At 36.3% G+C, this 13,919-nt stretch overlaps 1 protein-coding gene across 1 annotated transcript; it reads left to right on the forward strand.

Annotated features, from left to right (window-relative positions):
* The first annotated feature begins 8,784 nt into the window (after positions 1-8,784).
* Positions 8,785-9,315, forward strand: LOC149011684 (uncharacterized). Its single transcript, XM_089162726.1, has 2 exons — positions 8,785-8,864; positions 8,976-9,315. Exons 1-2 carry the CDS (start codon positions 8,785-8,787, stop codon positions 9,313-9,315), a joined length of 420 nt encoding a protein of 139 aa, XP_089018852.1.
* Positions 9,316-13,919: the final 4,604 nt, after the last annotated feature.

Here is a 13,919-nt window from a genome sequence, read left to right on the forward strand (position 1 = left end):
CCGTTAACGTCACTCCACGCTGAAACCCAAGCATCCATATTGCATGCAAACTCATTCAGATGAGGTGAAACATTAACGGGAAAACGCCTCTTTAAATGTTTCGAAAGATCCTTGTAACAGTTTGAAGCAGTGTCGCAACTAGAGGAAGAAATATCAACCAACTTGCAGAACTGAATTATTGCATTATACCACTTGTCAAATTTATCTTTAGCGAACACAATATCTTCATTATTGGTGCAAGGCATCATTACTTGAAATCCATATTTCAGCCTACTACAGACAAGTTTGCTCAACAATGAGCCTGTAAAACTATCCGGATCCGGACCACTGTAATTTGCCAAACCATCGACAGTCTTAGTTCCAAGATACAGAGCAATTTTATCTATGTTAAAAGCGATATCACCTCATAAAAGATGAGTGTAACATAAAAGACAATAGTGAAGCACCAAGGGTGGAGGTGCCAAAGCCCAAAGTGTTCGAGGGAACAAGAGATCTCGAGAGGTTGATAACTTTCTATGTCACACATGGAGTGGTATTTCAAGGCTACGTCGATGAAGGACGAGTCTACCAAGATCAAAACCGTGATATTTACTTTAAAAAAAAAAAAAATCTCAAAACCTTAGCTCGATACCATAAAAGACTTCTACCAAGATCAAGACCGTGCAATTTTTTTACCAAACACAAATTTTATAAAACGGTTCGCATGGTTTAAAGAGTTGCTAATCGATGAACACCTAGATGTACTTGGGAAATTTCGTTTTTCACCCTTGTAATCTGAAGTACATTATGTAACAACGTAAAAAAAAACAAAAAAACATATACTATTCGAAATTACACAAAAATTGACTTCACATATGAATCTAACATTGAACCAAAAACCAGATTCACACTACACTACGGCAACTCTTCTTCAACCGGTAAGACCGACGACTCTTCTTCAACCAGTAAGATCGGCGACTCTTCTTCAACCGGTAAGTCCGGCAACTCTTCAACAGTATTACCACCAGTAGCTTTAACTGATAAGACCGGGACCTCGAACACCCCGTTAGCGTCACTCCACGCTGAAACCTAATATCCATATTGCATGCAAACTCATTCAGATGAGGTGATACATTAACGGGAAAACACTTCTTTAAATGTTTCGAAAGATCCTTGTAGCAGTCAGAAGCAGTGTCGCAACCAGAGGAAGAAATATCAAGCGACTTGCAGAACTGAATTATTGTGTTATACCACTTGTCAAATTTATCCTCAGCGAACACAATATCTTCTTTATTGGTGTACGGCATCATAACTTGAAATCCCTATTTCAGCCTATCACAGACAAGTTCGCTCATCAATGAGCCTGTAAAACTATCCTGACCCGGACCACTGCAATTTGCAAAACCACCAACAGTCTTAGTACCAAGATGCAGATCAATTGTATCTATGTTAAAAACGATATCACCTCATAAAAGATGAGTGTAACATAAAAGACAAGAGTGAAGCACCAAGGGTGGAGGTGCCAAAGCCCAAAGCGTTCGAGGGAACAAGAGATCTCGGGAGGTTGATAACTTCCTATGGCACACATGGAGTGGCATTTCGAGGCTACGTCGATGGAGGACGAGTCTACCAAGATCAACACCGTGCAATTTACTTCAAAAGAAAAATATCTCAAAACCTTAGCTCTAATATCATAAAAGACTTCTACTAAGATCAAGACCGTGCAATTATTTTTACCAAACACAAATTTTATAAAATGGTTCGCATGATTTAAAAAGCTGCTAATCGTTGAACACCCAGATGTACTTGGGAAATTTCAATTTTCACCCTTGTAATCTGAAGTACATTATGTAACAACGTCAAGAAAAAACCCAAAAACATATACTATTCGAAATTACACAAAAATTGACTTCACATATGAGTCTAACATTGAACCAAAAACCGGATTCACACTACACTACGGCAACTCTTCTTCAATCGGTAAGACCGGCGACTCTTTTTCAACCAGTAAGATAGACGACTCTTCTTCAACCAGTAAGGCCGGCGACTCTTCTTCAACAGGTAATTCCGGCAAATCTTCAACCATATTACCACCAGTAGCTTTAACCGATAAGATCGGCAACTATAACACCCTGTTAGCGTCACTCCACGCTGAAACCCAAACATCCATATTGCATGCAAACTCATTCAAATGAGGTGATACATTAACGGGAAAACGCTTCTTTAAATGTTTCGAAAGATCCTTGTAGCAGTCAGAAGCAGTGTCGCAACCAGAGGAAGAAATATCAAACAACTTGTAGAACTGAATTATTGCGTTATACCACTTGTCAAATTTATACTCAGCGAACACAATATCTTCATTTTTGGTGCACGGCATCATAACTTGAAATCCATATTTCAGCCTATCACAGACAAGTTTTCTCAACAATGAGCCTGTAAAACTATCCGGACCCGGACCACTGCAATGTGCCAAACCACCAACAGTATTAGTACCAAGATACAGAGAAGTTGTATCTATGTTAAAAGCGATATCACCTCATAAAAGATGAGTGTAACATAAAAGACAAGAGTGAAGCACCAAGGGTGGAGGTGTCAAAGCCCAAAGCGTTCGAGGGAACAAGAGATCTCGGGAGGTTGACATCTTCCTATGGCACATGGAGTGGTATTTCGAGGCTACGTAGATAGAGGACGAGTCTACCAAGATCAAGACCGTGCAATTTACTTCAAAAAAAAATCTCAAAACCTTAGCTATGATACCATAAAAGACTTCTACCAAGATCAAGACCGTACAATATTTTTTTACCAAACACAAATTTTATAAAATGGTTCGCATGGTTTAAAGAGCTGCTAATCGATGAACACCCAGATGTACTTGGGAAATTTCGTTTTTCACCGTTGTAATCTGGAGTACATTTTGTAACAACGTCAAGAAAAAACCAAATAACATATACTATTCGAAATTACACAAAAATTGATTTCACATATGAGTCTAACATTGAACCAAACACCAGATTCACACTACACTACGGCAACTCTTCTTTTACCTGTAAGATCGGCGACTCTTCTTCAACCAGTAAGACCGACGACTCTTCTTCAACTGGTAAATCCGGCAACTCTTCAACAGTATTACCACCAACAACTTTAACCGATAAGACCTGCAACTCTAACACCCTGTTAGCGTCACACAACGCTGAAACCCAAGTATCCATATTGCATGCAAACTCATTCAGATGAGGTAATACATTAACGGGAAAACGTTTCTTTAGTTGTTTCGAAATATCCTTGTAGCAGTCAGAAGTAGTGTCGTAACCAAAGGAAGAAATATCAACCGACTTGCAGAACTGAATTATTGCGTTATACCACTTGTCAAATTTATCCTCAGCGAACACAATATCTTCATTCTTGTTGCACGGCATCATAACTTGAAATCCATATTTCATCCTATCACAGACAAGTTTGCTCAACAATGAGCCTGTAAAACTATTCGGACCCGGACCATTGCAATGTGCCATATCACCAACAGTCTTAGTACCAAGATACAGAGAAGTTGTATCTATGTTAAAAGCGATATCACCTCATAAAAGGTGAGTGTAACATAAAAGACAAGAGTGAAGCACCAAGGGTGGAGGTGCCAAAGCCCAAAGCGTTCGAGGGAACAAGAGATCTCGGGAGGTTGACATCTTCCTATGGCACATGGAATGGTATTTCGAGGCTACGTCGATGGAGGACGAGGCTACCAAGATCAAGACCGTGCAATTTATTTAAAAAAATATATATCTCAAAACCTTTGTTTTGATATCATTAAAGACTTCTACCAAGATCAAGACCGTGCAATTTTTTTTACCCAACACAAATTTTATAAAATGGTTCGCATGGTTTAAGGAGATGCTAATCAATGAACACCCAGATGTACTTGGGAAATTTCGTTTTTCACCCTTGTAATCTGGAGTACATTATGTAACAACGTCAAGAAAAAACCAAAAAACATATACTATTCGAAATTACACAAAAATTGACTTCACATATGAATCTAACATTGAACTAAAAACCAGATTCACGCTACACTACGGCAACTTTTCTTCAACCGGTAAGACCGGCGACTCTTCTTCAACCAGTAAGACCGGCGACTGTTCTTCAACCGGTAAGTCCAACAATCTTCAACAATATTACCACCAGCAACTTTAACCGATAAGACCGGCAACTCTAACACCTCGTTAACGTCACTCCACGCTGAAACCCAAGCATCCATATTGCATGCAAATTCATTCAGATGAGGTGATACATTAACGGGAAAACGCTTCTTTAAATGTTTCGAAAGATCCTTGTAGCAGTCTGAGCCAGTGTCGCAACCAAAGGAAGAAATATCAACCGACTTGCATAACTGAATTATTGCGTTATACCACTTGTCAAATTTATCCTTAGCGAACACAATATTTTCATCTTGGTGCACGGCATCATAACTTGAAATCCTATTTCAGCCTATCACAGACAAGTTTGCTCAACAATGAGCGTGTAAAACTATTTGGACCCTGACCACTTCAATGTGCCAAACCACCAATAGTCGTAGTACCAAGATACAGGAAGATGTATCTATGTTAAAAGCGATATCACCTCATAAAAGATGAGTGTAACATAAAAGACAAGAGTGAAGCATCAAGGATGTAGGTGCCAAAGCCCAAAGCGTTCCAGGGAACAAAAGATCTCGGTAGGTTGACAACTTCCTATGGCACATGGAGTGGTATTTCGAGGCTACGTCGATGGAGGACGAGTCTACCAAGATCAAGACCGTGCAATTTACTTCAAAAAAAAAAAATCTCAAAACTTTACCATAAAAGACTTCTACCAAGATCAAGATCAAGATCGTGCAATTTTTATTTTTTTATTTTTTACCAAACACAAATTTTATAAAATGGTTTGCATGGTTTAAAGAGCTGCTAATCGATGAGCACCCAGATGTACTTGGGAAATTTTTGTTTTTCACCCTTGTAATCTAGAGTACATTATGTAACAACGTCAAGAAAAAACCAAAAAACATTTACTATTCAAAATTACACAAAAATTGACTTCACATGTGAGTCTAACATTGAACTAAAACCAGATTCACACTACACTACGGCAACTCTTATTCAATCAGTAAGACCGGCGACTCTTCTTCAACCGGTAAATTCGGCAACTTTTCAACGGTATTACCACCAGCAGCTTTAACCGATAAGACCGGCAACTCTAACACCCTGTTAGCGTCACTCCATGCTGAAACCCAAGCATCCATATTGCATGCAAACTCATTCAGATGAGGTGATACATTAACGGGAAAACTCTTCTTTAAATGTTTCGAAAGATCCTTTTAGACGCAGTGTCGCAACCAAAGGAAGAAATATCAACCGACTTGCAGAACTGAATTATTGCGTTATACCACTTGTCAAATTTATCCTCAGCAAATACAATATCTTCATTCTTGGTGCACGGCATCATAACTTGAAATCCATATTTCAGCCTATCACAGACATGTTTGTTCAACACTGAGCCTGTAAAACTATTCGGACCCGGACCACTGCAATGTGCCAAACCACCAACAGTCTTAGTACCAAGATACAGAGAAGTTGTATCTATGTTAAAAGCGATATCACCTCATAAAAAATGAGTGTAACATAAAAGACAAGAGTGAAGCACCAAGGGTGGAGGTGCCAAAGCCCTAAGCGTTCGAGGGAACAAGAGATGCTCGTGAGGTTGACAACTTCTTATGGCACATGGAGCGGTATTTTGAGGCTATTTTGATGGAGGACAAGTCTACCAAGATCAAGACCGTGCAATTTACTTCAAAACAAAAAATCTCAAAACCTATGCTCTGATACCATAAAAGACTTGCGTTTGTTGTTGAAGTAATTTACTTGATTGTTTTCACGTTACAAGTTGTGTTTATATACATCAGAGAAAGAGTTTAATTCTATTGGAGACTACAGTGGTTACAAGGTAGATTGTGTTTAGAGTTGGAATCGATAAGTATTACAAGGTAGATTGGATGAAGTAGAACTGATCAAGAGAGGTTTGAGTCAGGTGAAACTCAATAGTTGAGATATGGTGAAACTCAAGAAGACTAGGTAAGGTTGGATTTAGAGACCCAGTGCTTCACGTTTCATTGAGTTGGTTAATAGGATGCTAGAGACTAACCTCGATTTGGGTTTGGAGGTCCAGATGTTTCTAAATAACAAGGTTTTGGTGTTTAACTAGTGGCAAATATTGACGGTTCATTGCTTTAGGCTTAATTTCAATCAATGATAAAGGTGGAGACTCAAAGGCACAGACGGATTAGGGTTCGATCACTATGTTGTTCAGAAATGATGGATGGGACTCTGTTTAGTGGGGTAGGTACAGGTTTAGGGGAATTGAACTGTATTCATGTAGACTAAAGGTTACCAGATTCTACATAGTGTCTATATGGGTTTCTTGTTTGAATGAGGCAAAAGATTGTTATATTGTTGAAATTGGTGTTTGGAAAGATGGGGATTTTTCTTAATGGTTGTGAGCTATGTTATGTGGAAACAAGACTGAATCAGCAAACATAATCGGTGAAGAGTGAAATGGTGGAAGAATTAATTTATTCAAACCAATCCAGCATTTCTCAAAAAGCATCCCTATTTAATGGACATATCAAACCTTCTACTGGATTTTGTTAGAACTTCCAAATATAAAGTAAATGTTTTTTTAATAAATTATAAAGAAGCAGTGGAATGCTTAGATATAAAAAATCCTAGACATCAGGGACCCCTTATCTTTGCTTTAAAACTTAACTATCTAAAAGGTATCCTTTTCCCCCAGATGAATGCAACAAGATAACTTGGTAGGGGCGGCCTTGGCGCAATGGTTAGTGGGCCTCAATTGTAGCCTGAGGTTGGTTCATCAAAATAGTCTTTCAGCAAAAAATTAATGGGGTAAGGCTATGTAGGAAAACTGCCGCCCCTTGGGCTCGCTTGTGTGGAAGCCTTTGGCACTAGATTTGCCCATAGCAAGATGAGTACTTAACTTGGTATCTTGTTTGTACAAGAAATTACATAGCGAACAGTGGAGAAAAATAAGTAATGAAATGTAATTTTGTTTCCACTTTGGAAAAAGTTGTGGCCAAAACACATGATCCCTCTTAACAGTGGGGATTCTGAATAGCTCAGCCCCTGGACAATTTAAGGTAATTGTGTCTTTTGAGACACCTCCAATGCTGCTAAGTTATACCTGAGCTACAGGGTAAACATAACAATTTCATCTTTCAAATGAAGGAAGGTGAGACGGAAAGATGAATGGTAAAGCCAATGGGGTTATTTAGTTGGAAGTAGAGTGGTCTAACAAACATATGTGGGACACTACAAAAAGAATTTTCCAGTATTTACTGTTTTGCAAGTGGAAGCCATTTAAGGTGAACTATCAAACACTCCCCCCCCCCCCTAAAAAATAAAACCCCTAAAAAAAGAGAAATGGAGAAAGGAATTTGGTCCCACAACAATTGTTGTTAATATAATTTTTGTTGATTTTGTTCCACTTTTTGCCAATTTCATTTGATCTTGTTCACACCTACCTCATTTTACTAGTAATGAAAATCTATGGCTCTTCTGATCTTAATATATAGTTTTTTTTTTTTTTTTTTTTTTTTTGGGATTAATAAATAATTGTATTAAAGTAAAGAAGAAACACAGCGAAATGAACAAGAAGGGGGGGGGGGGAAATAAAGGAGCAACTGATCCCCCAAATGCTAACAACTTAATATATTGTTATTTTCATCATTAGATGTTTTTACGATATGTAAAATCGATTATGATTATACTGACTGAATGAGAATGTCTACTGAAATTATGTTGCATATTTTCTTAATGACTTCTTATGCCCTTTGAAATCTAGATTTCTTCGATCTCTTCAGTCCCCCATTTTTCTTTGATATACTCAGAAACTCACTTTCCACATCATCATATTTGTTTCAATTCTTTTACACTAGGTTTTCTTTGGTACTTGGCATCAAGTGTTTCTAGTGCAACCATTATTAAACTTAGGCTTTAGGTTGGAAAAGTAAACAAAAATAATGTTTTCTACAAAGTGGGTCTCTGGGGATGCATTTACTTTATGATGGGATTTTGTACTATTCATGTGGTGGATCTGCCTTAATTACACATAAATGAATCATGCACTTGAGTTTCTTTTTTTCTTTTTTTTTTTTATGGCCGTTGAGGTTGAAATGCACGAGGGCAAAAAGGTTGAATAGGAGTTAAAGGCCACAAATTTTTTACTATTAGTTATTGTCAAAGTATGCCACTAATTATTATTTTGGAAGGCACGTGATTATCATCGATTGACCAAAATCCCACATCTTAAATGGTGACTCTTAAGGAAGAAGGAAAAAGAAAACAAACTTATGAGCATTAAATAAGGTTGAATTTTTTTTATATTTTTTTGATGGGGGGGGGGGGGGGGAAGCTCTAGTTAGAAAAATTTACTTCTAAATAGTTGGGTTGATGTTCTTATCATTTCTGTTGAAGTGACGTTCACTATATAGACTTTCATGAACTGTTTCATTGAGTTCTTAACTAAAGATTTTTAATAATGGTTTGGCATTAACTTGTTTCAGTGGATTTGAGAATTTACTTGATTTCATTTCTTGTTAATATGCTAGAATCTAAAAACAAACACATGATACTAATCCTCTATGACTTGTGAGCTTTGGTTTGGCATTAACTTGTTTCAATGGTTTTGTTTTGGTTTTCAAATATATGTTGTGATGTTTTTTTTTTCTTTAGCCATAATAATTGTGGTCATGTTCATTGCAGAATGGATATAGTTGATGAAAGTAAGCCTAAGATTGGCATGCAATTTGATTCTGAAGAGGATGCATATCATTTCTATAATATGTATAGTTGCACACTGGGGTTTAGCATTTGGAGACAATATGCACACAAGAGCAGATGAGATAGTTTGAAGATAACATCTAGGACGTTTACTTGTTCTAAAAGTGGTTGCAGGGGAGAAGATAAGCATGACAGACCCACAATTAAAAACCCTAGAGTAGAGACAAAAACCAAATGTGAGGCTCGCATGGGAATCAAGCTTTTGGGAAATATTAAATATGAATGTTATGATTTTGTTGAAGCTCTTAATCACGAGTTGCACACCCCAAACACCGCTCACTTTATGCAGTCACAACGGAAAATCTCAGATGTGCAGGCCCGTGAAATTGAGTTGGCGGATGAATCTGGAATTAAAACCAAGAATATGATTCAATATATGGGTGCACAAGTCAGTAGAAGTCATAACCTTGGGTACACAGTTGTAGATCATTATAATTATTTGAACGTCAAATGACGTAAGGGGCAGTTACGTTATGGTGAAGTAGGGTGTATGCTTTGATATTTTCAAAATCAAGTTAAGCGTAATGAAGGATTTACCTATGAGGTGCAATTGGACATGGATGAACTAATCACAAATATATTTTGGGCTGATGCAAAGATGGTAATCGATTATGCAATCTTTGGTGATGTTGTTACATTTGACACAACATTTTGTACAAACAAGGAAAATAGACCTTTTGGTGTTTTCACTGGGTTCAATCATCATAAAGGAACAATTATATTTGGAGCAGCACTTTTGTATAATGAGACGGCAGAATTGTTCAAATGGTTATTCAATACTTTCTTTGAGACTCACAAAAATAAAGAATCCAAAACAATTTTTACAGATCAAGATGCCGTCATATCGAAGGCAATCTCTGAGGTTTCTACTGGATCACATCATAGTTTGTGTACTTGGCATCTAATGCAAAATGCAATGAAACATTTAAGGAACTCAGTGGTACCACATGTGCAGCAGTGTATGTATGAGTATGAGGATGAAGTAGATTTTGAAATTGCATGGGCAAACTTCTTGGCACTAAGTATGTGGTTGGAGATGGTTCATGGTTGGATCGTGCTTATAAACTGAAGCACAAATGGGTGAGATGTTAAATGAAGTATACGTTCACAAGAGAAATGCGAAGTACACAGATGAGTGAAAGCTTAAATGCTGACATGAAAGATTATACTAAGTGTACCATGGACATTGAAAGTTTCTTGAATCGCTTTGCAATGATTGTTCAATCAAAGCGTGAAAATGAATTGAAAGGTGAATTTGATGCGAGAAACAAGAGTCCAAGGAACAACCATATGCACTCACCTATTATGTGTCAAGCAACACTAGTGTACACTCCCAACATATTTAATCTCTTTCAATATGAGCATGATTGGATGCATATATGCCAAATAAAGCATCGGGATGAAAATATAGAGTGCCATGAATATGTGGTTGGTCTATGGAAGTCAGATAAGGAGTATCATGTTAAATGCAATCCAAATAATTTTGTTAATGAATGTAGCTATAAGAAGCTTGAGTCATTTGGCATTCTATGTCGTCATGCTTTGAAAGTGTTTGAAATTCTTGATATCAAGAATATTCCTGATGCATACATCTTGAATCGATGGACACATGCAGGTAGAAGTTTATCAATAGAATATGACAAAGGCAAGCAAGTTGAAGAAGATATAAGCATGGATGAGCCAAAACGATATAGTTTCCTTTATCGTGCCTTAGTGAATATTGCATCACAATGATCTAGATCTATAGACAGGAGCGGACCTACTAAGGGGCTGGGGGCCATGCCCCCCCCCCCCATTTTGCAAAATTTTGATTAATTCCCTTAATTAAATTTTGGATTTTTTATATTAATGTTCTTCATTTTTCCACTTTTTTCTTCATTTTTCCACTTTTTTCTCTTGTCACATGTGAAATGTCACTATTTCCCCCCCCCCCCCCAAATATTGAGAACAACTTTAAATGTAAAATAATGGGTATAAAAGTCATCTTTAGTTAAAAACTAACTCCTCAATTCCTATTTATTCTCCCCACTTCTCTCTCACATCTTTTCTTCCTATTTATTCTCATCTCTTTCTATAAACGTGGATTAAAGGAAATTTTTGAAAAAAAAAATCTTATTAGATATTCAAAATGTCATTTATAATTAGAATCTAACTCCTCAATTCCTATATTCTCTCATATCTCCTCTCTCCTCTTTTTTTCCTATTTATTCTTACCTTTTTATAAGCGTGGGTTAAAGAAAATTTGGGAAAAAAATCTTCCCAACAATTAGGTACTCTTTTTATTTCTCAATTTATTTATTGTTTTTTTTATATATATTTTTTATTTGATTTTATATTCTTTGTTTCTTTATTTTGTCTACAATTTTTGCTATTTGATTTTATATTATAAATAAAATGTCTATATTTAATAAGGTAACTAAGTACCATTGGTTGCATTTCTTACCTTAAAAAAATTTTTGGTTTGCATCTAACATTTTATGGTTGAAGCCATGTGTATTTTTTTTCTTCTTTTGTACTGATGCTTTAATTTATCTACATCTTGTTGAAAAAAAACTATCATTATCAATAATTTACCTATTTTTATCAAATATATGTAGGCCTCACAAAATATATGTGAGTTTATTCCTTAATATAATAAAATAATTTATACGTGGGACCCTCAATGGGTCTTAAGGACCCATACAATATGTGTAGCGAAAAACCATTGGTGCTTTCCCAATCTGAACTTCCATTCTTCGGCCCCCCCAATATTGAATCCTGGTTCCGCCCCTGTCTATAGAGAGATTTGAATATGTGAAGAATGTTTTTTTTTTTTATACGTGTAAGCATTTAAACACTTCTGAAAATGAGCCAAGTGATTATTTCAATGTGAATATTGGTAAAGGCTTTAAACCAAAAAAAAAAGTAAGAAACTAGAGAGCTCCAATAGCACAATCACTAGAAGAACTAAAAGTGCTTTGGAAAAGAGGGAAAAAGCAATCAAGGTACAAAAAGGCAACATACTTCTTCATTTGTGATCAATCAACCAAATGATGTTCTTATGATGTAACATTCAAACAATTCATGCTAATGTTATGATTTTATTTTTCTTTATTCTTATTAATTAACATCTTGTCATCTTATAGGCACAAGGAACTCCTAATTCTCTACAACCTATTATACACTTATCCCAAACTTCTTTGGCTCAGGTATTGGTAATATACTATCTTTAGTTAATATAATTATATTAAGTGATACATTGATTTTTCATTCTAAATTCTTAACTTTGTAGGTGGATAGTCTTTCCTCTCAACTTATTGATCATGGGAGCCAAACTTCTTTAACTCAGATATTGGTAATATACTATCTTTAATTAATATAATTATATTAAGTGATATCATTACTTTTTCATTATAAACTCTCAACTTCGTAGGTAGATAGTCTTTCCTCCCAACTTATTGATCATGGGAGTAGCAGATATTCTTTCTCCATTGCAGGTAAAGTATCCATTAATTTTATATTCCTAACTTGTTTATTATTATATTAATATTTTGTGAATTTGATTGTGCAGATAATCACTGAGTGATGCTTTTGCTGCTGTTGTGGAACATAAAGTTATTTAATATAAACTTAATTCATTATTAACTACGTTGTCTATTGTATTCCCCTTTTTTTTTTTTTTTTTTTTTTTTCTTTCTTTCTTTTGTGAAATGGAATATGGAGTTGTTTATCATACGCTACTCAATCTGGTAGATGATTCGTCAAAGACATTTGATATATTATTGTTTTTTCGCTAAAAGGATCATTATATTAAGCGAAGAAGAAATATTAAAAATACATCAATTAATACCGTATAAAGAACCAACCTCCCTTACCCGCAACAACTATTGCCCCCAATACACCCTTCCTCACTGGTTCCTACTCAGATTAGAAACCACTAACTTAGAAAACGAAATCTAGGACGTCTAGAGGCATCCACATCACTAGCTGTGCCGAATTTGCCAAAAAATCTGCCACTGTATTAGTTTCACGATAGCAATGTGAAATCTTCCAATCTATAGTCAACAAATATTCTTGTAACTCTCTCCACATATGAAAGATATATCAAGGTATTTTCTTCTGCTGCATTAAAGTCACCACAGCTTTTGAATCACTTTCTACCCAAAGCTTATTAATTTGTAAATGCCTTGCCCAACGTAATCCGTGAATGAAAGTTTCCAATTCAGCCTCAAAGTTGGTTTTAACATTTAAAAAAATACTGAAATTGAAAACCACCGCAGCAACTTCATTTCGAAAGACTCCTCCACCGCCAAACCTTCCTGGATTGCCTAAAGAAGACCCATCAATATTTAGTTTAACCCAACCTACAGCAGGAGGACACCAAAAAATTTCTTGGGGAGGAGCAGCACTAAAAACAGAGAAGTGAAGGCCCAGTCTTCTTGCATCCGAAAAAATGGTAGGAGTTACTTTTCTTCCATCCATTTTAAAGCCAAACTGTACTAAGTCTGAAAAAATTAAACTCATCACTTCATCAGTCCTGAAATTTAAATTTTCAAACCGGATTTGATTGCAGACCATCCAAAGAAAGTATAAAAGCAAACAACATCCATTAATCCAAGCAGTCTGTAAAGGAGACTGTGAAGACTGGTGTTTCCAAGCCTTGAACGACTCTACAATCGAATCTTTTACTGTCCAACTATAACCAAACTTTGCTGCAAAAGCTTCTCCACATCCACGTGAAAATGAGCAGTGAAGAAAGAGATGTCCTATGTCCTCCGAAGCTTTACCACATAGATTACAACGAGAGGCCAGCATAATCCCTTTCCGAGTCAACAAGGCATCAACAGGTAGCCTATCATGAAAAAGTCTCCAACAGAAAACTTGTTGTCTAGGCTGCAAAGAAGTCTTCCAAATACTTTTAGCTCATTCCAGTTCTCCTTTTCTACAATAGAGATCTCATGCCGATCGAAAACTAAACTCTCCCCCCACTGAACCTTGCCAATGACAAACATCAACAAAACCAGCACAAGGTACAGGATATAACATAATAAGAGAGATTACCTCTTGAAATTTGGCATT

The sequence above is a fragment of the Hakea prostrata genome, chromosome 7 (genome assembly GCF_041222555.1).
Source record: "Hakea prostrata isolate BN-2017 chromosome 7, UWA_Hpros_2, whole genome shotgun sequence".
Lineage (NCBI taxonomy): Eukaryota > Viridiplantae > Streptophyta > Magnoliopsida > Proteales > Proteaceae > Hakea > Hakea prostrata.